At 38.6% G+C, this 26,635-nt stretch overlaps 2 protein-coding genes, 1 non-coding gene and 1 pseudogene across 5 annotated transcripts in view; all 4 read left to right on the top strand.

The window, feature by feature from the left end:
* The window catches only part of LOC122664161 (putative caffeoyl-CoA O-methyltransferase At1g67980), a 54,233-nt gene extending 35,567 nt beyond the window's left edge, over positions 1–18,666 (top strand). Inside the window, exons 6-7 of one of the 3 annotated variants that reach the window (XM_043859862.1) lie at positions 8,104–8,110; positions 18,657–18,666. The gene's annotated coding sequence lies outside the window, so the exon portion shown is untranslated. Of the gene's footprint in view, positions 1–5,754; positions 5,802–8,103; positions 8,111–18,656 lie in introns of those variants that run through there. The other 2 variants (XM_043859859.1, XM_043859861.1) reach the window with 2 other exon arrangements.
* Positions 1,252–5,796, top strand: LOC122664162 (annotated as a pseudogene).
* TRNAI-AAU lies at positions 7,517–7,590 on the top strand. Its single transcript has one exon. It is a non-coding gene; the product is annotated as a tRNA-Ile (tRNA).
* A 5,990-nt stretch (positions 18,667–24,656) lies between the features above and the next one.
* Positions 24,657–26,330, top strand: LOC122664159. The gene has a single exon (XM_043859858.1). The coding sequence runs from the start codon at positions 24,725–24,727 to the stop codon at positions 25,766–25,768; it is 1,044 nt and encodes a 347-aa protein (XP_043715793.1). The 5' UTR covers positions 24,657–24,724; the 3' UTR covers positions 25,769–26,330.
* The last annotated feature ends 305 nt before the right edge of the window (positions 26,331–26,635 follow it).

Genomic DNA, 26,635 nt, shown 5'->3' with positions numbered 1-26,635 from the left:
ATGGATAATCGAAAATCCGAATTCGATCCACATCCGTATCCTTTTCGGAGCATCTGAATTCGTTTAGAGATATCAGGAAAAAAAATCCGAATACTTCGATAAAAATCCGAATCCGAATACTTAATTATAAAAAATTAAGTAAATAATGATCTTGAGGGTTTTTGAAGATTCAACAGGTTCTAGAATATGAGGAAAAGAGAATCATGATTAAAAACTATGGATTGAGAGTGAATTGTATCCACTAGGGGAGGAAGGTTCGGGTTACACAAGACAGAGGTGTAAACGGATGGTCGAAAAAACCGAATTCGATCCGCATCCGAATCCATCCGAATCCGTTTAGAGGTATCCGAATTCGACCAAGAAATATTCGAATCCGATTACATCCGATCCGTATTCGAGTCGAATCCGATCCGTTTACAGACCTACTTTAAACCCTTTAGGATGGTGATTGCTTCTCCACCGATTTTATTTTCCCTCCTCCTGCATATAAAAGTTATGAGGATAGCTAATTACAAAATGATAAGATCCACCATATGCATTGATGCAACTTCCATCACAGATAAGAATGACATTGTTTATATTGAAGCCCAATCTCCTAGCTAATAATTCTTTGGCCACCACTTATTGAAACAATATAAATGCTCTTATCCTATGAAAATCAATATTAAGGGCTCTAGAAATATGGTTTAAGGATCTAGAATCTTCCCCATAAAGAAAGAATCATTTCTAACTTCTCTTAGAGCCCAATAAAGAGTGAGAAAAAGTCTTAATTTTCTTTAGAACTTGGGTGATTATTTAACTTTTCAATAAATATAAAGTTAGTAAGTTTTTTTTTTTTTGTAGAAAAGTTAGTAAGCAAACGGAGTCCGGATCCTCTACTTCGGCCTGCCCGGTACTACTGTGCACCCCCATGCATAGCAAGGTGGAAAAGACTGCCTTATCCCCATTAGGACAAGACGCTCGAGCAGGGGTAAGACGGTCTTTTCACCGCCCTGCTGTGTTTGGGGCACACACGACAGAATGGGAATGGCGAAAATAGAAGATTTTGATTAAAACCAGAATCAAACTAAGATGAGAAAGAATCATGAAGATCACACTCGAAGCAGATATGATATAAAAAGAAATATCTCTAAACCTTCTGCTTGCTGCTACTGTTTATCAGGAATAGAAGATAGAGATCGCCTCTTCTTTCTTTGTCCTTCACATTATGGCTTAAAGGATTTTACTAATATATATATATATATATATATATATATATATATATATATGAAATCCACCAACAAGATCTCTAAATTAGGCAATATATTAGAAGTGATTATTCTAATAAATGCTTGGATCTAAAACAAACCATGCAGTACCAGACTTGGGCCAACCTTGTCTAGGTCCAAACTTGGCCCATTAATAGCACTACAGGATTGGTAGTGCATTTCTGAATCATAGTCTTTAAAACCAGATAAGGCATCAAATTGAAAATAAAGCTCTTTCGAGTTTTGATTGGTTGAATCATAATTGAAAAATGAAATAAAAAACCCTAAAAAAAAAAAAAAGACAACCATCAAATTGGATCTATCATTTTTATGGTTTACAAAATACCTTTCAAATTGGATGGTTTGATTTGGTTCTTACTCCAAAGTAGTTCTATGGTCAAATGGGACCAAAAATGTACTTGGTTTTATCAGTCTAGCCAGATTTTTAAAACTATGGTCAACCTTCTTGGTGACCACGGCTCAAAACCAAAATTTTCTAATTCGAAGCTATGAATCAAACCCCACGCGATATGTATTCGAATCAAACATCAAAATGGGATTTAGGCACGTAGGGTGGGAGAACCACATCAATTCAAATCGGAAAGGACATTCCCATGTTGATCTCTCACGGGGCTAATATCCCCCAGCCACCGAGGGGCCACTAAAGTAATATATCAGAGGTCTCTATAGACCCTGGCAATTCCAACTAATAATCTTCATGATCCACCGCGAGGCTACTTTCCCCTATCCACCGAGGGGCCAGCCGTTAAAAATTCTCTATACCAGATAGTAAGTCAAGTCTCTAAGCGTGGTGTTCATCCTGTTGCAGAAGCCTAGCACGTTTAGAGTGAGATTTGAAGACCCTCATTTCCAACAACTTTAAGCGATGAGAGGTTTTTGGCATGGCATCAGGTGTCTGTTCCAATCGTATCCTTAGGTAATGATGGGAGAGTAGATTAGGGGTGCAAGTTTGGCCCTGTCGGCCCGAACCCGCCTGGTCCGCCCTGACCCCGAATAGGGTCTGGGCTGAGATATTTTGCCCTGAGGGGCGGGTCAAGGCTTGAAATTTCTAGCCCTGAGTCAAGGTCGGGTCAAGGTTGAGGCCTCAGGCTAAGTGTGGCCCTGCCCAGACCGACCCTGTTTTAAGTTATACTATAAAATATATATATTATAAACTTTAAACGTCACCCACATTTTGTTATATAATATATTACATATGAAAATAATAAGTGATATAATACATTTTATTATATTGTTATTTTACATAAAATTGATAATTTTCTCTGCAGCCCTAGAGTGGATTGGGCCAAGGACTATGGAGGATGGGCCAACAATGAGGGGAGTAGAGATGGTGAATGGGAGGTAATTACGGGTCACGGTGTGTTAAAGATATAAGGGGTTGGGCTGGGGTATGAATATTATCTGTCATGGTGGATGGGCCTTGAAGATTTTATGGGCCTGGAGATACTGGGTGGTTAAACATTAGAATGCGCCTGGGTGGAATTGGGTCCAAGGGGAAATGGTTTTGAATTAGAAATGGAGAAACCCAAGAAGAAGGGGAGAACAGATAAAAGGGGGTTGGGATGTTCTAGGAATTAGAGAATGTGGGAATGAAGGGACGCTAGAAGATGTCAGGTTGTTTCATTAGGCTGTGTTTGGTTGTGTAGAGATGGATAGAAAACAAAAGAAAAGAAATGAGAAAATTCTTGGTGTTTGGTTGCCAAGAGAAAAGAAAAGAAAATAAAATTTTTTTAAAATATTAATTAACATAAATAAATATAAAAATTCTCTCTTCCTCACTTTCATCTCTCTAACATTACACCATATCAGTTCCCACTAGAGGTGTCAACCGGTCAGGTTCGGACGGGCCTAGTTGGGTCTCACGGTATTTACAGCCCGTTTAAGTATTCGGGCTGAGCCTGGTCGGGCTTTATTGGGTCAGGTCGGGCTTCTGGCTGTAATCGGGTAATATAATCAAGCCTTAACCGGGCCTTTAATGGTGTAGAACTGGGCTATGTGCCTGTATAAATAGAAACGGGCTTTAAACGATGCTGCACATTAAAACTGATTGTTTTAATTTTACATAGAGGTGTACCATCTTGCCACCTTTTTCTGTCTTTTCCCATTAAAATTGAATATGAATATTCCAATCGTTTGAACATTATCGTGCTGACCCATGTCCCAGGACATAAATTTAAGCTAAAAATTATCACAAGAATATACCCAATATATCAGGCCCAGCCCAACAGAAAGTTAATGTCATAAAAAGATTTATAGGGTCCAATAAATCAAACAGGGCCCAAGCCCATAGTAAAGTTTACAAGTTATAGGGTCGGACTTAGTTGGGCCTGGAATCGGTTCATCTGGTCGGAAGCCCGACGGGCTAGGACCCTACAACGGAGGAATGGTTGATGTTCACCATACTGCGAGCCATGGATGAGCATATTGCTCCACCTTCGTGGCCAGTTGAAGATCCAATTTGACATGCAAGAGGTCATGGGATACAGAGTGAAGGTGTGAAACTGGATCCAGAAGTTAGTGCAGTGAAATAGCCAGTGACTAGCAGATCTAGCGTTCCAGAGTAAGAAGGTTTCTAGACATTGACCAGGGCCCACCGTTGAGGACATTTTAATGTCTAGAGCGTGTTTGAAGTGAAAGATATAATAGTTGGTCATGTACAATAGGCGGAGGAATACATAAAAACTAGAATGAATTTATACATAGCAAGAGAAAACAAGGAAAGAAGAATACTAGGAGAGTAAATATTGAGAGAATATTACAATCTACAACTAATTACATGATATTTGGTAAGCCCGGATAGCTAACCTAAAACTTGTGTACCAACCAGGAGATTCGAACTCGAGACCTCCTGGTGAGCATGGGCATGAAGCGCACCATAGCTCACCAACTACACTAGACAGATTTTCTACACCCTTCATGCATCATGGATCGATTAAAATTGTTTCACATTTGTATTGGCCTGTAACACATTGGGTTTAATAGAAAAATTGGTTTAATTTATGTTGCAGGAGTGGCATGCTAGTTCCAGCTGATGAAGGACAGTTCTTGTCTATGCTTTTGAAAATCATAAATGCAAAGAACACATTGGAGCTTGGCGTTTTCACTGGTTACTCTCTCTTAACTACTGCTCTCGCATTGCCAAATGATGCTAAGGTGAGTGCATGCATGATCAAAGTGTTCGTTGTATGCATGGTTCAAGATCTCATTTCGATTGAGATATCTAGATTTCCAAAGTTTTCGAGACCAAACCCATATTTTCGACTAGTTTTGATAAAAAATACCAAGTTTCAATCAATCTTAACCAATTTCAACTAACCTAGTTTCCATTTTTTACCAGCACATGAACATCTTGAGTTTTGCCCAAAAAATATCAAATTTCGGCCAAGGTCAAAACCAAGATTTAGAACCTTGGTTGTTGTTATTGGTGAAGCCTGATCTCAGTCCAGAAAATGTTGTGTTGTTCATTTGGTGGGCCATTTCGCCTTATTTGAAACGCGCCTAAATAGCCGAAAAGTGCATACATCTTTGGCGCTTTCTCCTCTGGAGTTTGTCGAGATCTTCGATTTGATATGTATTTCGCTCTATTTTGGTTCAAATCTCGAACTAGACAGGGTGGGTCTCTAGGGACAATTTTGTACTTTTTGGGTTAGAGTATTCCTATATATTGTAGCTATCTCTTTGAGAGAAGTGAGTGAGAGTTTGTATTTGCTTCACAGAAATAGTGGATTTGTATTATCGCTCTGCCGTCGACCATGGATGTAGCCTTCTTTCTTCAGGGTGAATCACGTAAAATCTTATCTTTTATGTGTGTGATTTCTCTTTCTCTTTGCTTTCATCTGTAAAATCGTCGTTGTTTTTTCTAACAGTTGTATGACTTTATAGCCATACCTAGCTAATTTGCTTCCAATTTCATTTTCTTAATTAATTTATGTTTTGGCAGATAACAGCAATCGATAAGAATAGAGAGGCCTATGAGACCGGTTTGCCCTTCATACAAAAAGCTGGTGTGGATCACAAAATCAACTTTATAAATTCAAATGGTCTAACAGTTTTAGATGAAATGCTGAACAACAATGGAATGGAGTTGTTCGACTTTGCATTTGTTGATGCTGACAAACCTAATTACATATTATTACCATGAACAATTGATGAAGCTGGTGAAGATTGGAGGAGTTATTGCTTATGATAACACACTATGGTGTGGATCAGTTGCTGTTGATAAAGAGGGTGATGCCCCTGAGATTTTCAAGAATTTTAGAAAGGCTATCATGGATTTAAATACCTACTTGGCTTCTGATCCCCGTATAGAACTATCCCAAATTTCTATTGGTGATGGGGTTACCTTGTGCATACGTCTTGGCTAAAAATGTTTAAATTCAGAAACATTGGGGCAGGCAAAAAGATCACCTTGCCCCCTGAATACCCAGCCCATGTGTTTGGACGAAGGCTGCGCTGCAGTAGACATCAACCCATTCAATTAAATGGTTTTTTTTCTTTCATATTAGTAGGAATTATGTTGATCTAGCTTATGGGTTAGCCAGTAGCATTAAACCATGAAAGACTAATAATGGAGTCTGTATGGGATTCTACTTTTTTTTTTAATCTTAATTTATATGCTTTCATTCCATTAAAAAACATTACTTTTTTATTAAGGAAAAAGATTGCTATGCTACCCTTGCAAAGATTATTTTATACCCTTCTCACAAAATAAACAGTTTGGATCTATACTGACATTTCTCTCGGATCGGATCAGGATCGGATCGGCCGATACAGATCGGGATCGCCCAAACTCGGGACTAATTTTTCACATTTTTACCCCTGTCCATACAACTGGATCAGATCGGTATCGGGAGGTCTCGGCGGATACCGATCCGATCCAATCCAATACCTCAAACCATGCTCCTGATGGTTACCATGGGCTTCTGCTGCAAAACATTGACCCTGCCCAAATCTATCGAAATAAAATGACCTTAAAACAAAATGCCATAAACCCATCCTGAAACTTTCAAGAGATTATTAGAAACTCTTGCGTAAATCAAGATAGAATAATTCAAAGTGGGCAAACAAAGAGGAAACCTAGATGTGGGATCAAATGCAATAAGACCAGACAGCGCAGTTGAGTCAGATAAGATATTGATTGGCAAATGCAAATCAGCAATCCATGGGTTGATAAGACCCACATAGGAGCAGCTCATTTAGCTGAATAAAAGTTTCATTTAATAGGGTAAGGGTAAGTGTAAGTGTAACTAAGCGATATGTCTGTTTGTTTGGTTAGAAGTTGTTGCAGCAAGATCTGGTCAGAAATGCAATCCATCTGGTCGGGTCGACCTACACAAATAGACCATACAAGACAGGAGAGTGTCGGCCTGGATCGGTTAGTATACTCTGATGCCTAAGTCAAACCTCAACAACAGATAACTCTTCCAAGTAAAAAACCCAAGAGGACGAGTTTAAAGAGTCCTCTTTACCTGGGCTAGGCGTATCTATTTATAGCTTTGATCCACCGGATCAATGTGAATACCAATTTGATCATAGATGATAATCTCGGCCTCATGTAATCCTAGGTGAAGTGATCTGTGTTTGGCAATAGGAGGTAACAGTGCCTTAAAAGATTACACAAAGGCCAGAGTCAACATTGAACTGAGTCAAATTGAAGATAGAGCGAGTCAACTCTATACATTCAAGTAAAAATAAAATAATGCAGCCCATTTTGTGTCTCTAGATTAGCAAATGACTATGGAGAAAGGACTTAGTGAAGACCAAGAAGAACAGAGAGAGCACACGAAAAAACAAAATCTTTCGGAGAAGGATCTTTACTTACATGTAAAAAGATAGAATAGTCATGCATCCGGCGAGGACTATGACAACCTAAGACAATAACGTCATGAGGTCGTCCATGAATGGATTTCAATGTCGCCGTATGCTACATTGTTACCACCTCGCCTCGGTAAGTCTTTCTCTCTCCTCCCCTCTTATGAAATGATATATGTACTTCTATTGTGGGAAGAAAGAGATAAACATAGGGAGGCGCTAATGTATTCTATACAGCCTAACAACATTATTTCTCTCAATACTTATACACTTTCTTTGGTAAACATTACGTAATCAAGATGTAATAAATTATTACCGATTAAAAAATCAAGATGGAATAAATTAACTAAAGATCACTTACTAATTAGAATAAAATATATATTAGAGAGAGAGAATCAATTACAAATTGTAATTTTGTTTAATATAGTACATCAATAGGCCTATTAGCTCAGTTGGTTAGAGCGTCGTGCTAATAACGCGAAGGTCACAGGTTCGAGACCTGTATAGGCCAAAAATTTTTGTATTAATATTTTACTTAGTGCCAGACTGGGTTGGTTTGAACCTGTTAGGATTGGACTTGAGCTTCGATATCCAAGCCCGGCCTCAGACTAGGTTAGGCCTGGGTTGAGCTAAATGGATCCAGGGCCGAAGTAATCACAGTCCAGCCCACTAAGATTGGGTTGGGTTTGTTTGAACCTGTTAGGATTGGACTTGAGCTACGATATCCCAGCCCGGTCTCAGACTGGGCTAGGCCTGGGTGAGCTAAAGAGATCTAGTGTTGGCCAAGGCCGAAGTAATCACAGCCAGCCCACTAAGATTTAGTTGGGGTAGCCTGGCCCAGGACCTAGGAAAAGCATAATGAAGTGAGCTCTAGGCCAACCCACTATTGACCTAATGTAGGAGAGATTTTCATGTCACACCAATTGCGTGTAGATTTATTTTTTTTTCTGTTTTTTGAAACAATGTAGATGTGTGGTGGATCTATGTAATCCATGAGTTTAGGAATAACAAATATCAGTTTCAGTTTTTGGGTTCGGTTCAAGATACAAATACGGATTGAAATCGAATAATTATTTTAAAAAAAAACATTGAAATGAAAACTGAATCCATTTTGTTTGGTTCATTTTCAGTTTTTATGTATTCAGTCTAATTCAGTTCTTTTATGGTTTTGATATTTTGATTCAATTTATTTTGTTTTATTCGATTCTTATATTGTTTTCAGTTCATGTTCGATTTATTTGGTTTTATTCAATTTAATTCGGTTCAATTCAACTCAAACCAATATTTTAAAGTTAGAACCGAAATGAACTGAATGAAATTTCATTTTCTAAAAATCAAAACTGAATCAATTTTTTTAATTCGATTTGATTGCAAACGACTGCTTTCATTTTCAATTCTAAATTGACACCCTTACTCAAGAGGTGGGAAGGGTCAAATGCCACATCAAAAGTGAGGGAAAATACAAAAAAGAAAAAGACAACATTAATATCTAGCATACATGTATATCACCCTCAAATCTTTTTTTTTTAATAAGAATATCATCCTCAAATCGAAAATTGTATTTGATTTGTCAAAAAATTGCGACATGTCATGTTAAATGCTACCCAGATTTTTCTGTCCGGTACAGTTGTCTGGTGCCTCTAATAAGAGGGGGGGTGGACCTCACCTAGGCAGTGTGTTTGGGCAAGGGTTAGATCGTTATTTCTGCCCCCTGTGAGAGGAACCGGACATCTGCATCGGACATGATACCAAAGAGGATGAAGATCCTTTGTTCATCTATCAAGCTTCAATCTAATTGGGACTAGTCAAGTGACAAAATAAGGATTTAAAAGTCAAGGTCTACCTGACAACATATGAGTACATGGATGGACAAAAATAAATCGATGCATGGATATTTTCTTGCATCACATTTGGTGCATGGACATTTTTGAGAGTGTTTTAGGAAGGGGAAAAATTAAGATTTTGTTGTGGCATTTTAACGATCACAATCCTTCTCTTGACGCTATTCACATTCATTCATTAGCCCACTCCTTCTGTAGCTTCGATCGAATCACTTGAACATAATATGGATAACTTCACATATATTTGATGAAGATCGACTGAACCTCCAAATAACTAGTATGGCTATTGAAAGAATCCATATCCTCTCCAACTACTTAGGCATCAAACTCCTCTCCAATCATCCATCTAACAGCTAGGAGGATTTGGACATGCATCCCAACATCTATCAACATCTAGAGATGCGTGTCCAAGTCCACCCCGCCATTGGATGGGTGGTTGGAGAGGATCTTTTTCCCTATTGAAAGTACCTCACATATCAATCCCTTTCCTTCTATCAATGACCCAAGGACCACCAATAGGCCAATTGAAACAGCTCTAGTAGCCCCTTAGCTTGTTCTATAATAGTGCTATATAGTCTAATTCCTATATCCCTTCTATTTAAAGGAAAATGTAGAATAGGACTTCATCCAACCATGTCCATCAGCCAACACCCATCCACTAGTCCATAGCTATACAATGACTAGATGCTAACCCACATATGGTAAAACATTACAAGCGCAACTAAGGGGAAAATAATCATCTCTAATTCCCTACAACTATGTAGTGCGGCAGTTTGGGGTGGAGATGTCGACACGTAGCAGCTTGGACATCCAACAGTGCTGAGCTCAACAAAAAAAGAAAAGGAAAAAATGGAAGTCAATGAGCTCGGACCATTGGATGTTCGAGCTGCGACGTGTCAAAATGTCCACTCCAAACTGTCGCACTGCACAGTTTAAGGAATTGGAGAGGATTAAAATCCCAACTAAGGCAGCTCTAATTTTTCAATGCTCAGGTTCTTTTGAGACCACCCTTCCATGTGGAACTACAATGTAATACATGATCATGTACTTAGCTTCAATATTGCTTCATTAAGTTTCTGAACTGCTAGATAAACAATAGGTATATTCTTGACAATTAGTAATCATATGTAATAGATGAAGCACACTCTCATGTATTTGACTAGTTAAAATTTGTAGACATTTGTTCTTGATCGAACTATATCTAGTTCTTGCCTACTTGGCCAGAGGTTGGAAACAGAAAATGGAACTTTTGAGACAGTTTCTCCTTAACCTATTTGATGTTTGGGACCAAAATCCTTAAAATTTCTCTAAAGATTTGATTTAGAACATCTGAATGATACCACTGGGGAGTATTAGACCATGACAAATAGTTAAATTGGAGATGACCCACTAAAATGTGGGCCCCACCGCCAGTACTTCGGCGTCCTATATGGGAGTATTGTCTATAAATCATAGTTTAAGTCTGAATCCTTGGGTTTGCTAAAATGAAATATACAAATCTCTAGGGCTCAATCCTTAGATTCATGCTAATGCTAATATATATAATGGGGGAGTGTAGGGGTCACGCATGCACAACAGCCAATGACAACACACACACTGGCATCTCGGGGGATTTTTACTTTCATGGGGGCGAGGTGGTCATTCCCCCTCTGCAACAGAACATTTTCCCATACATAATTTACATTTTAAAATGCTTAGGTCTTTGACCTGAAAGCCCATTCCCACTTTAGTTATTTTTATCTTACAATATAAACAACAGAGACACCCTGGCTATGAGATTGAGAAGTGCCTTAAAATAGTCAAAATGGAAACAGTTCAGCTGCTATAAAGCATCTTTTATGTTTTCTTGCTTAGATTCTTTCCTTAATTTAAACCAATAGAAGCCATTGGAAGGATAGATAATCCAAAGTTTAATATAGATATAATCAATTTTTTAACTTAATGTTTTGGAACACAACAATCTTTACCATCCATATTTGTTGGTCCTTGTCAAGTGCCGTAAGCTGCTCCTCCCTTTGGGTTTGCTGTTTATGAGGAGGAATCAATAGAAGATCTCTTGATCCACACCCCTCAAAAAAGATCTCCTCAATGTTCTAAAACGATTTCTTGCCTTGAGCCTTGTGGATAACCCAGAGGTTGCTTTCTTCAATTAGCCATTTCACCATGTTTTGAACTCTATTAACAATGCGTAAACTATATTGAAAAAGTGTCCTACGCGATACTATACCTTAGTGAAGTATAACATTTCACTATTTGTCACTTGGTAGGATACGAGCTGGTTCGTGTGATAGAGGAAGTAAACAAAGATTCAAAGTGGAGATGAATATAAAATATAGGATATATTACACGTCACCCCTGAGTTTTCAAACAAAACTCAGATCACCCCCTGGTTTTTAAAAAAATTCAAATCACCCCCTCTACAATAACGGTGTTAGTCTACTATTAGTTATTGGTATGAAAAGACTATTTTACCCTTGTATTAAAACATTAGATTTAAATTTATAATACTACCCTGCCTTCATCTTCAACATTGGTCAAGGGTAGTTTAGGAATTTAAATTTATTGAACTGGCTGACATCATCTCTTAACAACATAAAAACTAACGGTAGGGACTAATTTGTCATATTAGGGTCTAAACTAGGAGGTGATTTGAGTTTTTTCAAAAAGCAGGGGGTGATCTGTGTTTCGTTTGAAAATCAGGGGGGACGTGTAATTTACCCTAAAATATAAAATGACATCTTTTGTAAGTTTAGTTCTGCTACTCATTTTAAGCTGAAATTATACCCATGAGATGCTTGCTTGGTCCTCCATCACATAGACCAACCCATATACTGGCCTGTGGCAAATAGTGAAGTGTTATATTTCACTAAGCATAGTGACCGGGAAGAAAACCCATTGTGATTTTTTTTTTCCTATTGCACGAAGAATGTTGTCGGTTGAAGCCCCTCATGCAGTACAACTTTCAAGCTAACCCTGGGCTAGGAATGAATTAGGGAAAAACGAACATAACTTTGCTACCTTTCTTGATTTCTTTATTGATAGATGAATGAATGAATTCCCTATATGAGTAATAGGGCTCTTATTTATACAAGTTCATGCCCAATTCCCTTTCATATTCTATCCCTCCGATCTGCCAGAGGACCTTACCTTTTTGGTAAGGTGGTCCATGTATGCTCGGATTAGGAAACCCTTACAAGAACTGAGATTCTCCCCTCAAATCTTGGGATCCTTCCCGATGTGGTATGTGAATTACGGTTATCTATGTATACCCACTTGGAAGTTTACAACTGTCTTTGCTAACGTGTCCCGGCCGGTATAACTATCCTAGGCGTGACTTTTCGGGCTTCGATTTGAGAACCGGTTTGTTTGTAGCTCAAGTGGAGCCACATGTAAGGTAGGGATTGGATGCACAAAAAGTGGTGTATCATTTCCCATTTTAGATAATCTCTTGGCCGGTTTAAAAGCAAAGCTGGGAAAGATTAAATTGAAACAGTTGTTGGACACTTGGAATAGACATGCCTCAAATGAAACCAGATTCCTCATCACATGAATATTTTATTTTGTTTTTTTTATTTAGTTTCAAAGTGTAACCTGTAAGGAGATCTAAATGAATATGAAATATTCTAATAAGTCCCACTAAAGCCAATAGTAGCTGTTTATCTTTAATGGTAGCAAAGAACAAAATAGTTATCAACATGTGTGTTATTTAAGTTTTTATTTTAAATAAAAGTGTAATAGAAGATGCTTTAGACCCATTTGCATAGAAACAAGGAGGCAAATTTTAAAATGCACATCCTACTAATATCTTAATTTCAATGAGATGACTTCTCAACTGGCTTCTTACCCTTTGGATTATACAATAGATCAGGAATACATTACGGGAGAGGGTTCGCAGTGCAAAAGGCAGAGAGGAGCGCACTAATGAGGTGCAATAAAATAGTATCATATAGTGAAGGACATTGAGGTCATTTCATGTGACGAAAGAGAGACACTGAAATGTGCTTGTGTACCCTACCCAACGGTTCAAAGAAACTTTTCCCATACATTATAATCTGGGGAAGCACGTGGCCGTGCAGGGGTCACACGTACACGGCAGCCAATGATAATGCACGCACTAGCATCTTGAGGGGAACAAGATTTCAACCTTTCATGGGGGTGGGGCAGTCATTTCAACTCCGGATTCCCTTATAATTTATAAGAGCTTCAAAATTGGTTGCTCAATTTGTATATTGATTGAGATTGGTCAAGTGCCAAAAATTTATAAAATCAAGATAACCAACTAGAAGATGCACCAACTCTCTGATTAGAAAATCACTGTGGAGCTACCTTTTCTCTTTTGGGTACCACTTGTCCCCTTTCCTAATTATTTTACATAAATCATCCAACATCTACGTTCCTTGTTTTCATTTTAAACAAAATGTTTAATAGAAAATAAAACTGTAAAACAATAAAGTTAAACAAGAATGTAAAGATTATAATTTTTTATTAATAATGGTTTCAAGGAAATGATTAAACAGATTAGGAGATGTGTGTGTGTGTTGGGGGGGGGGGGGGGTTTGGAGGCAAACTAAACAGTCCAATACTTGGTGGGCTAAGAAGTCGAGGTGGAATACAGAATTTGACATGTGGCCAGTATAGAGATCTTTCTATCTATTCGATATTGAATTCGGCCACATCATCATTCCACATGACTCATATTAAGGGGCTGCTCACCTAAGGAATGCATATGATCCAAAATCTATATCATATATGTCTTTCAGATTAGAAATCTTATGAGTCAAAAAAATTAAAAAATAAAAAGGCTTAGTAGTTGTCTAGTTCCTTTACACGGTCATTTTTGCAAGAATAAAATGGATGTCCATCCGTAGAGAGGAAAAATAGGCCTCTTACATTAATTTAAGATCAAACCTTTGGGAGAATGTTAGGAATCCATCTATCAAACTGAGAGAAGTGTTAGGTATCAGTCTATCAAATAGAGATAAGGAAGAGGATCTGCAAGACTATATAAGCATGCATGCACGGACACAAATAGATATATATATATATATATATATATAAAGGTAGATGATATGTTTTCTTCCTAAACATGTATCCTTGAAACTATAATTCCAAGAGTTGACCATCAATAATGCTACATTTTGTAAATAGTTAAAGAAAATCAAAAAGGTCACCTAGGGTTTTTATTGGGGGAGGTGCTCCAATAGGACCAATACCCTAGACTCCTAATATATAAATATGTTGGCCCGCCATTAAAAGGACCCTTATTTGAAAGGACCACAAAAGGGCAATGTAGTAAATAAATAAATAAAAGAATGGAAGAGGAAGAGGGAAGCATGGAAAAACAGGTACACTTTTTTTAAGTAAGGAAGTCATGTCTTTTTAAGGATGCCCGAGGCCCCAAACCTTGAAAAGGAAATAGATCCTTCTTCATGACGTAGTATAAAAAGCATTAGCAAGTACAACAAACATTCAATTAAGCAAACCCTAGGGCCCTTACCAATTATTGAAAATATAAACAACAAGAGTATGTACCAAATTTTAAAAAAACAAGGGTTCCATATGTTTTTATTGGAGGGGCATTCTCTATGGGGGAGTATGGTCCCCACGCGCATGGGCCAGTGCCATGTTTCTTTATTGGGTGGGCATTTTTTTTTTGGATAGAAAAAGGGCTATTCATTCATGCGCGTCCAACGCCAGAAAAACACGAAACATAAACTGGATAGATAGCATGACAAGCACAAGGACCCCGTACACAGTACCCAAGACCAAGGAGTGGAAATTGATCCCGATCACATATGCTATTGACCGGGTCATCCAGACTAGGGGATGGGTAACAACCACTTCCCTAGGTAATTTGCTATTAACATAGCTTACATAATAAAGCGCATGCACTAACGTGCCATATAAATAGACTCCATCTTCTATGACACATGTCAGACAAAACATTGGACTCTTGGTTACCCATGGCAGACAAACAACTGGCACAGATGTAGGAAGCCAATAAGGGTCGCAGATAGCATGCGGTAGGTTCATGATGGGCCTTGCAGCGGTTCCAGGGTGAAATCTTCACTTTCGTCAGCGACGACAACTTTGTCGCCGTAGTCGGTAGAACCTGCATCATCACAGTGATGGCTGACGGCATCGGTAATGGACATGAGCCCCTGCAGTTGGATGACCTGCTCCTTCTGTTTCAGAAGATCAGTGGCTCGAAACACAGCAATGGGATCGATGGCCGAAGACTTTGAGATCTCACAGAGTGGCAGCGGCGACAAACCATCTGCGACAAACAATAAGCATCTCGTCCCATATTGGATGGGCATTCACTGTGGGGAAGCATGGCCCTTGCACGCACAGAATCAATGCCCATGTTTTTTTAATTGGGTGGGCATTCTCTATGTGGGGCATGGCCCTTACGCACACGGGGTCTAATGAGAGTATGTGTGTTGGCATCTTGGGGACGAGATTTTTGTTTTTCATGGGGTAAAGCGGTCATTTTGCCCCTTCTATATCTTAGCATGGGCGGTACAATCCCCCAATAGAGAACTTTTCTCCTTCTTATTTTATGTTTTAGGTTTCCATTACCTACTCCTCCATTGTCTAAGATGGGGATGGGAGAGAATTTTGAAAACAAATAATTCTCTAAAGTCATATAATCATTGCCTAAGGGCATTTCATTGTTTGACATGTAGTGCTTAATGACTTGCTAAGTGGAGGGAAATAGGTGGGTACTTCTCATTATTAAGTAAAGTTTCAGTTCAAAATTTGCAAGGGAACTGGTTCAAAATATATCCACAACATTTTTATAAAATTACAAAATTGCCACAAGAGGGAACAGGCAACATACATAGGAAGAAGGGATTGAGTTTAAATTTTAGGTAGGGCACAAGGACTCTTAATGTTTTTTCTTTATTTTTTGTTTAGTACACAATGTCTTACATGCCATTCCTTAGCCTAAGATTATGTTTAGAGCCAAGGAAAAAGAAAAGAAAATTTTTGAAATTTTTTTTAAAAAAAAAAAAAAGAGAGAGAGAGAGACAACGATTCATTGTTAGTGGTATTGTGATTTTTTTTCCTTCTTTTTCTTATCTTCTAAAAATTAGTTAGCCGAGCAAAATAAAACTTTCAAAAAATCCAACAAGAAAATGAATCACTTGGACCTTTTTTTTTGATAAAAAGATAATCTATTGATCAGATTGAAAAACACTCCGACGATCTGAAACAGCATCGCCATCGACATAGAGATCAGAATTAGGTCATTAGACCATATACCATTCACAGCCCTTGAAACATAATGAAAATTACACTCATTCAGATAAGAAGATAAATAAATAACGAATATCCTACAAAAATGACTAAAAACAAATGAAGACTAAGGAGTAGGGAATCTTCTACTCTTTTTCATTAAAAAAAAAAAAAAAAAAAAAAGGGGGGAATCTTCCACTCTTTAGGACTAAAATTTTAGTAATGGTTAACATGTCAAATCATCTCCACCCCTCCTGCCTAAGTGGCAACCCTTCCATGAGAGAGAGAGAGAGTCTAAAACTAAAAGCAATGGGGGCACTAAGATTTGAAAATTCGAATGAAGCATTGAAATGATGATGATGGGTCAGGGCCACATCCACAGGCGCACTCCCAAGCCCACACACACACTCCCACTTGTGTGACCGACGGCTTAGCGTGCCGGTGAAGCATGGTATGGTGTGTCTTTATCTATCAATATAAATGTGACTGTGGGTCGGGTGGGTGCTCTAATCTTACAATCCAAGCATGGTGATATGGCATTGAGTTTTGAATGTGGGACCCATTCTAATCCTCTTTGTTTGGGTTAGAAACAATGAACTCTCTCATAATCATAGGAGGGTTGGAGAAAAAGATTCAACATCAGAATAAAAAAAGAAGAGCACCACCGCCTTGCGGAGATCCACCACCACTAGTCCGGTAGTGGGGGAGAGAGAGATCTAACTTACTGCTAAGAGGTAATTGTCACTGGCGTGTGTCTTTATCAATAGGTTTAGTAGGTTTATACATGTTATAGGGGAATCATGTATTCTCACAATCATGCTCTTGATCAGTCTCCGCCTTCCTTTGGAGAAAAGTCTGTCTAAGTTGCCTCATTTGGCCGTACATGCACATCACAACTGTGTTAGGGTGGAAACGGATCGGGTCGGGTTAGACCGGGTTTCAATTGTAGGCTCCTAACTTACTTTTATGGATCTGAATTAATTTTTGGAAAAATAATTCTGTGTCGGAGCATGGCCTATGCCAGTGCTTCCATGTGTCAATCTTTTCTTCTCATGTAAAAGTGGGAGAATGTTTGGGTACTCCATTGGCTTTTCTAAAGTTAGCGGTTGTGCACAATGAAGAGGGTGGAAAGAAGAGGGCAAGGGTGTCATTTTATTGAGGTGAGAGATAAAAGGGCTCAGATTGGGAAGGTTCCAGATCCTCTACTGCTGAGTTGCCCGGTAGGACCGTGCTGCCAAGACACAGCGAGACGCGCAATGACCGCCTTACCTCTACCCGAGCATCTTGCCGAAGTGGGGGTAAGGTGATCATTACGTGTCTCACTGTGTCTTGGCAGCACGGTCTTACCGGGCAGCTCAACAGTAGAGGATCCAAATTGGATTGAGAACAACACCAACGTATCAGCTTTGACCTAAAAATAATTAAAGAAAGTTTTCTATTCAAAAGTGTACCTCTCGCATCTGCACCCTTGTGTCTATCTCCTACCTATGAAATGACCTCCTTGGCCCCATTGATTGAACCAAAAGGAAGGGGCACTGATTAGGTCTTGGGTAGACGTAAGAGCCACACTCTCAGACAGAGAGCACTTCCCCTAAAAACATATAGTAGGTTAATATCTTGGATATGTTGTGTCAAATTTAGTCCAATATATTGACTTTATCACCTAGCATGTATGTGTGATATTTTTTCTTCGGATCCTATAGTCTATTTTCTTTTTCTTCGAATAGAATTGATTTTTCAAATAATTTTTAAAGCATTATATTGAATATTGATTTAAAACAAACCAATTGAATTTATAACTAATCAAAATGTCGCATAGCTCCACCTAATGTATTCATGTGGACATTATGATGGTTGGATATACGGATCTATTCTTCTCATGATAAGAAAATTGTTACCTATCGTTGGATCGTATCCTACCGAAAAGACAAATTAGAAATAGAATGCACAAAAGTATTTGGACCGAGTTTCCCTCCACTCACGGTGAATGGGATCCCATTCATTGAGGGCCAGGAGAGGGCGGTAATGGGTATCAAGACGGTATTGTGGAACATACTAAAACACTAGGAAGGGTTTATCAACCCTAGGATGATGGGTGAATATCCTCTATTGGTGGAGGAAAACTTTATCCAAAACATTTTCTCCTACATTCATTTGAACAGTCACTGAAAAAAACTCTACTACAGAGTGGAAGAGCCTTAAATAATTTTTTTCTACACCATATGGTTGAAGCAACATTAATCAGACCTGAAGTAACTATTAGATGGAACTCATTGAATCTAGGACCTCACCATGTGTTCTGATCTTGGATAAGGCACTCAAATTCATTATTAAGAGAAAAGCTAACAGGACCACTGATCTCATCCCTTGACCATGTGTTCTGATCTTGGATATGAGGGTCAAGGAATGAAGACCTTTAGGGCTTTAAAAAGGTTACCTTGAACTATGAATGCAAGATTGTCATCAAGAGGCTATCCCTAATCCCTATATTAAGTTCTTATTAGCATTTACAACCCTAAAATTTGTTGGGACTAGCAACTTAAAAAATATACCCTGGCCTATAGGAGGGCAATGTTTTCACACTCCAATGGATGAAGATGATGAAAGTATTTTAAAACCTTAAGTTATCAAGAAGTTTGATAGTTAATTGCTTACTTTTTACAATTTGGAATGAAAAAAAAGGTCCATTTTTCTTAAATTTTTCTTAAATTTTTTTTAATTTTCATTCATTTTTTGAAAATTTATTAATATTTTGTAAATATGCCTAATTTTTTGTTCCCTGAATTATCTATGGATTTTCAAAACCAATTCATATTATAGATTTGAAGTTGTATCAAATTATTTAGGCTGTATTTGGTATGTATTCTTGCAGTGCATTCTAGGTTGATTTCGCATTCTCGAACCATAAAAATAACTGTTTTTATCATCTGAGAATGCGAAATCAACTTGGAATGCATACCAAACGCTGCCTTGGATTGCTTTAACTATGCTCGCAAGTCAAATTTTGTGACAAAATAAAGCCTCAAAGACCACTAAGTCGGTACCCTTGGATCGATATTGTATCAGACAGTATCCTTGGATCGATACCCCTAAACTTCGATAAAAATTAGTTTTATTTACATTTTTACGCTTGGATCGATACCCCTAAATTTCAATAAAAATTAGTTTATTTATGTTTTTACCCTTGGTCAGTACCCTTGGATTGGTTTCGTATATATCAGTTAGGAATTGGCCGAATCGGCCAGATCAATCGATCCGATACCGATTCCGATTCCTAAAAACATGCCCTAAACTCATGGGATTATTATCCTCTTCAATTCCTAAAGTGTGGGTAGTGGAGCAGTGCTAGGTGGAGATGTCGACACCTGACAGCTGTCGCATCCAGCGGTCCAATCTCATTGATATGGACCGTTGGATGTAGTAGCTGTCAGGTGTCGACATCTCCACCTAACACTGCCACACTGCCGCACTTTAAGGAATTGGAGAGGATAATTTTCCAAACTCATGCTATCACAACTATTTTTAATTTCCATTATTTGCATTTTAGAATCAACGGTTCACAGCAAAGTTTTCGGGCCCCACCACATACAATCAAACAAGTAATAGTCCTACAAGTGTCCAATGTCATATTGGATTGGCCCCAATATACCAAGTGGTAGTTGATTTGATTATCCAATCTAATCAATCAAATCAAATGTACTTAACTAAACTAAACTAATCCCAAAATCTCTAACCTTAATAATAATAATACTCTTTGTACCATACATACTTGCCCTTTGTAGTCTGTACTTTAGCATATATCCTCTAAACTCCCAATTATTGGTGGGCCCTGCCCTCTCAGGTTCAGCTCTCTTTAATTCATCTACAGAGTACGGATACGATACAATGGTCTCCAGTTCAACCTTGAACAGATAGCCCGATATTCACAGCAAATAAATTCTTATTTCCAAAAAATACCCCTCACGTTAGGTTAAGTGTGTTCTGTCGAGGTGTTGTTGCTTTTGTTGCTTTGTCGTTGCAGGGGGGCCAGGACGAGAGGTGTAAGGGCTGAGCAGTGGCAGCTGCTCCCCAAACGCGAACTGCCAGCGTGGCAATTATAATGACCGTTTGAAAAGATTTTTTTTTAGAAAGAAGAAAAAAAACACAAAAAGGAGGAGTTGGAACCCCGAGACATCGCTTTCTTATCCTTTGGGATATTCTCCGCTATGGTCGTGGTCCACAGGATGACGTGACATATCTAAATGATTGTTATACCCCTATCATTTATTCTGAATTTTGAAAGGTTTACTTATATTCTCTCGATCAAGTTTAAAAAATGTCGTGTGAGATGCTATGACCATATACATTGGAGATTTAAAGACGCCCCAATAAATAAGGCTGTAAATGGATAATCAAAAATTCGAATTCGATTCGTATTTGTATCTGTTTTGGAATATTTGAATTCGTTTAGAGATATTCGAAAAAAAATCCGAATGCTTCGATAAAAATTTGAATTCAAATTCTTAATTATAAAAAATTAAGTAAATAATGATCTTAAGGGTTTTTTAAGATTCAACAGGTTCTAGAATATGAGGAAAAGAGAATCATGATCTAAAACTATGGATTGAGAGTGACTTGTATCCATTAAGGGGAGGAAGGTTCGGGTTACACACGGCAGAGGTGTAAACTGATGGTCGAAAATCCGAATTTGATCCGCATCCGAATCCATCTGAATCCGTTTAGAGATATTCGAATTCGACCAAGAAATATCCGAATCCAATTACATCCGATCCATATCCGAGCCGAATCCGATCCGTTTACAGGCCTACCAGTAAAGAGAAGTGATCTAATTCCGTTGAAGGAGCTAAAAAACCTAAGGACAGACCTAAAATGACTAAATATGAGATTCTGAAAACAACATGCATAGTCTGGGTATTGTGCTAAGTATGACCTTAGATAGAGTTTATGTCGACACTAGGGCTGCAACAGGGTCGGGTTGGGCCGGGCTTTATAGAACCCTAGCCCAACCCTAAGTCCCCTTAGCTAGGCCCAGGCCCGACCCGACCCTGACTCAGGGCCAGAAAAATCCAACCCTGACCCGTTCTTAGGGTCGGGCCGGGCAGACCCTGATTGGCCCTGATCATGGGGAAGGAGAAAGAAATGCATGGGTTGGAATGGGCTGGGAAGAACTTATTAATTTTACATAAAATAACAATATAATAAATTATATATAACACTTATTGTCTTCATATATAATATATTATATAAAAATATGTGGGTGAAATTTAAAGTCTATAATGTATAAATTATATCAATATATATTTTATAGTATAACTTAAATCAGGGTCGGGTCGGGCCGGGCCAAGCTTAGTTCAAGACCTCAACCCTAACCCAACCCGACCTTAACTCAGGGCCAAAAATTTTGAGCCCTGACCCGCCCTCAAGGCCAAATATTTCAACCCAGACCCTGTTCGGGTTCAGGGTGGGTTCAGGCCGACAGGGCTAAACTTGCACCCCTAGTCGACACCATGTAGTTGAGATTTTCATGCGTTCCTAGGCTATCCTCTTTCCTTTTACTTTCATTTCTCTTTCTTTCTTTCTTTATTTTTTATTTTTTATTTATTTATTTTTTTTTTTTCTTTTGCGCTCTTACTTTCCTTTCTCTCTAGGAGGACCTCAAATTTCCTTACTTTGTATTGAGAGGATCCATATAATCGATCCATTTAGTTGAAATAAGGTTGAGTTGTTGTTGGTTGAAGGTTTTCTTAACCTACAATCGAGTTTTTTATTATTTTTCGGGAAGGTATTTTATACCTTATGGTAGAAGCTACGTGGGCTGGCGAGAGCCAATGACAGCTCCTTTATTGGTTCAATCAATTGGGGTTGAGAGATTATTTTATGGGGTAAATGAGAGAATTTTATCAAAGGGTACAGGAGAGAGAAAGAGAAAAGGGTGCTAGCGGAGATTATACCAACAGCAAACATTTTTTTTTTTTCCCAAGAGAGTTGCCCAAGCTAGGCCAACACTCTATCTCTATCTCTCTCCTCCTAACACTCTCCCTCCTCTTTACCACTATCTATAAATTGTGTCCCACGCTCCCTACTGAGGGAGGGTATGCTAGCAAATAGCACCACCCTCTATCTCTATTTGTTTTCTCTTCACATGAAATGACATCTTTGTCCTTATTTACAATATTATTCAGTCACTCGTCATTGGTGTGCTTTCCTATGCTGCTTGCTCAAAGAATTCTATCCCTAAAAATATGATAAAAATCTCACTGATCAAGTGGCATAGATTTTTCTATCTCTATCTTTCTCCTCCTAACACTCTCTCTTATTCGACAACTATTGATGAACTGTGTTATGTGCTTCTTATTGGTAAGCAACCCCACCTCATAGGCTCAAAGATGAAAGAATCCTCTCCCAAAAATTTTAAAAAATAAGATGTCTCCTACCTATTATGTGCCCTCCCCCCAACACATATTTTTTTTGGTAGGACCCCCAACACATATGTGACCTATTGGGTTGACATGAGAGATTCCAATACATGCAAGTAGTACGTAGATAGTTTTATCATAATATAATGGGAGAGGGTTCTCTGAGCAAGCGGCATAGAGAAACCTTCCAATGACATACATGGTCTTTTCTCATAGATTACGTTGCCTACAAAACATGACAATATATTTGAAAGTCCGAAAAATGAAATTCATTGGTGTAAAAAAGGTTGGCACATCCAAAACAAGCTCTAATAAACTATTATCCTTTATGTAAGTTAATAATTTGCATATATATATATATATATATATATATATTAAGGTGAAGTGTTTCAATTTTTTTAGGTATTTACCCTTTCAAAGGGTTACCTTGAAAGGACACCATCACTTATATAGTTAGGAGGTCTCATATCACTCTTGCAATCCTAATTTTTGTAGTCTCTCTTAGTTCTACACTTGATTAGTTAAATTTTTCCTTCTTTTTTCTTTTTATGTTTCTGAAGTTGAGCACAACTCCAAAGTATCTTGATGGGGTCTAGTCAGTGAATGCAAGTGGACTACATAGTCAATCAATGGCTGTTTTATCTTGGAAAACCAGTTCACTCCAACCTAAGTGCACCAGTAAAAGGGAACTAAGGTCTTAAAGAAAGTGACTAGTGGCACAACTCAGCCCCGCCGATATTTCCTAATATTATTTCAATTCTATGATTATAACACTTGATATTTACAAATGTAAAAGACTAAGACATGCTTCAGCAACTTTATATAGAAGTGGTAGTCATTAGGATATTTATCCCCTCGAGTTCTCTGCCAACTCAGTTCCCCAATGCCCCTAATAAAGTGGTACAATGACCACATTACCTCTGCCCGAACACACTCTGGGTGGGGTCCAAACCCCCCGCCCCACTCTTATTAGAGGCACTAGGGGTTCTACCAAAAAACAAATAAAAAAGGAGGCACTGGATGAAATAATTTTCCTAGTCATCTTCAACAGATAAATACTTTTTTAAATTACTTTATTACATGTCTCAAACCTGTGGGATCGATTAAGAATTTAAGATCCAACCGAAACCGACCGGTTGACACACTAGCTTTTTAAGCAGGGCGGTAAAAGATAATTATGCATGGCATTTTACATGAAACCGAGGGGTAGTTTAGTATTTTTAGCAATTGGTGTTCGAGTATCAGATTAGCAAAGCGCGCTCGGCGCTCCCATATGGATTGCGTCTGCAAGCTGTGAGGTGGGCAGCGGATGTAAATGACATAAATAAATCCCCCGAAGCTTATCAATCAAACAACTCCGTGGCATCGAACGGTCAAAATACTCTGAGCAGCACAAAACATGCTCAAACTTTAACTATATGGCTCTACAAAAAGCGGTCTTGTTTTTTGAATCGTCCTTGTTCCTCCGTGCCGGTTCTGTAACAAACAGAGCTTCAAAGGGCTCCGACAATGGCGTCTCTCTCTGAAAATAACCTTTTTCTCACGTCAGAGGATCAGTAAAATCTCTGATTCTCAGTCTCTCAGGCTTTGCTGCACTTGAAAGCGATCTTTGCTCCAAGCCTAAAATGGCATAGCAAACAAAAGCCAATAGTAATCGCTTTGCGTTTTTTAAGTTTTTTTAAACCGTCCAATCTCTCCCTTTCTCTCGTCTCGTGTCCTTTGAATTGCCTGCAGGAATCTCGAATCGGCGTGATTTCGATCTCCGCGGCAGGTTTTGATGATAGTTTCAGAGATTTTTGTAAGTTTTTAAGACCTGGCACTTCTTTTTTTTTTTTTTGAAGCTCACTTTCTTCTTTCAGCTTTAGCATTCTGTGAAGGAGCTGCCTCTTTGCTGGCATTTAATCTGTTTGGTTCTTTTAAATGCTAGGGTTTTAGTTCCGGAAATGGCGCTTTGAATACCGTTTCAGATCTTTGAGGTACTGAGTTCGTCTCAGTTTGCCATTAGCTCTCTGCTTTTATTTATCAAAGAGTGAGGAGCACTTTTATTGTAGCAGGAAAGACAGGAAAGTAGGGCCTTAAGCATTTATCGTTAAGAGAATCGCTTAATCTCTTCAACTATCGATTTCTGAGACTTTGAAGATAGAAGATGGTCGATTTGTTGCAGAACTCAACTAAAAATAGGCTTCAGACGGCTGTTTGGAGCGTAAAGCTCGGATTCCTCTTCATTGGAGTAATCTCAACCGTTCTGCTACTCAAGCTCGCAGTTCCGTACTCTGTCAATGCCGTTCTCTCCACTATTCCACGCCTCTGGATCTCGTTCCGTAGCTGGTTAGCACCTCCGTATCTCTACATCATCGTCAATTTCATCATTATCACCATTGCAGCTTCGTCGAGCTTTCAGCAGAAGCAAAACTCCGAGAAGAAAAGCGAAGAAACTGTCATGGCAGAGAATGAGAATCGATCGCAGAAGCAAAAACGAATTGATTTCGGTGCTGATTCTTCCTCTTTAGCTTCTGATCATCGCAAGATCTCGACGGAGATATGGTCGGATATGGATGAGATTCCTCAGGATTCCGTTGGGAAAGCTTTGGTTTCGGTTGGAAAATCTGTCCAATCATCCCCGGAGACTTGTTCTGATGTCTCTTGCTTGACGTATTCCGACGAGAAAGCCGAAACAGATCTCTCTGTTTCCTCTCGTTTTGCCGCCAGAACATCGTCGGAGACCAGTCAAAGAATCGGTAAATCAGTGGCGGCGCCACAGAAGACAGCGAAACCACTGGGCGTGGCCAAACCGAAGAAGCAGAACGAAACGTTCGACGCTACGTGGAAGATGATCACCGATGGGAGAGGAAAGCCATTGACAAGGCACCTGAAGAAGAGCGAGACATGGGACGTTCCACCTCGTGTGATTGTTCCCGACTCGAATCTGGAATCGGCACCGGCGGTGACCAATCGAAAGGAGCTGAGAAAGTCAGAGACCTTCAATGATGCTTCGTCTTCAGCTTCGTCTGCGTCATCGGCATCATCGAGAGGTGGTGATGGTGGACTGAAGAGGGAGAAATCGCTTAGCCATGATGAGTTGAATCGGCGAGTTGAAGCCTTCATTAAGAAATTCAACGATGATATTAGGTTGCAGAGGCAAGATTCGTATAAGCGTTACATGGATATGGTCAATCGTGGAGTCTATTAATGAGAGATAAATGCTTCATTAAATTGGTTCTGTTACATTTTCTATTTCTCTCTCTCCCTCAGAGGGAGATGCTGATCCACATTTGCAGGTAAGCTTGTTTGAACGATTAATGGTAGAAATTATGCCCTTCAATTTTGATAATCTGATTGGACTAATGGACTCATTAGACGATCTGGGTTCATGAGATTTGCTGTTATTTTGTGTCGTTTGTCCTCATGTCAATAATTTTCTTACATTACAGGTCCTTCGATGTTGTCTAAGAGTGGGTGAAGATGGTGGAAACTACACTTGTGTTTCTGAATTAGAGAGGTAGGTTGTTCTAATGGAAATACACTCCGGTTTTAGTGACTGTGTTTAATAGAGAACTTGATTCTGTTTTGGGTTTTTGTAAAGAAAAAAGGAAATCAGAAATGATAGGTTTTTCTAAAGCTACCACGTTTAAAAGTTTAAGTACCCTTTAAATTTTGCTTATAGCTATTAGATGTAATGCTATAACGAATACTTTGTCATATTTGTAAGATCTAATGCTTCTGTCTGATGAAAATTATGCTTTCTTCTTCTTTGTGGATCGATCATCACTTCACAAATTGTGGGTAACAAAATCAGAATAGCTATACCAATTGGAAAGGAAATTCTACTGGAATCTATTTCTGGCTGTATTATGTGAAACCAAATGGATTATTTAGAAGTTCCAAAGTCACCATTAAGTAGGACAGGTCTTACGCTTTTCACTATTTTCTCTTGCTCTGTTCACCGTTATATCTATATTAAAAGAGGGGGGGTGTTGGAGAGCTATCCTTAAGATGCATTCCAGATATTATGATCTTGGGAGCAAAATGAAGAAAAATCTATATTTTGTAATCCCTA

The sequence above is a fragment of the Telopea speciosissima genome, chromosome 6 (assembly GCF_018873765.1).
Source record: "Telopea speciosissima isolate NSW1024214 ecotype Mountain lineage chromosome 6, Tspe_v1, whole genome shotgun sequence".
In the NCBI taxonomy this organism is placed as follows: Eukaryota; Viridiplantae; Streptophyta; class Magnoliopsida; order Proteales; family Proteaceae; genus Telopea; species Telopea speciosissima.
The sequence above is the reverse complement of the archived record's forward strand: the minus strand, read 5'-3'. Positions and strand labels throughout refer to the sequence as shown.

Excerpts from the sequence above, each read along its gene's own strand:
- LOC122664159 (XM_043859858.1), top strand. The coding sequence starts at position 24,725 with ATGGTCGATTTGTTGCAGAACTCAACTAAAAATAGGCTTCAGACGGCT.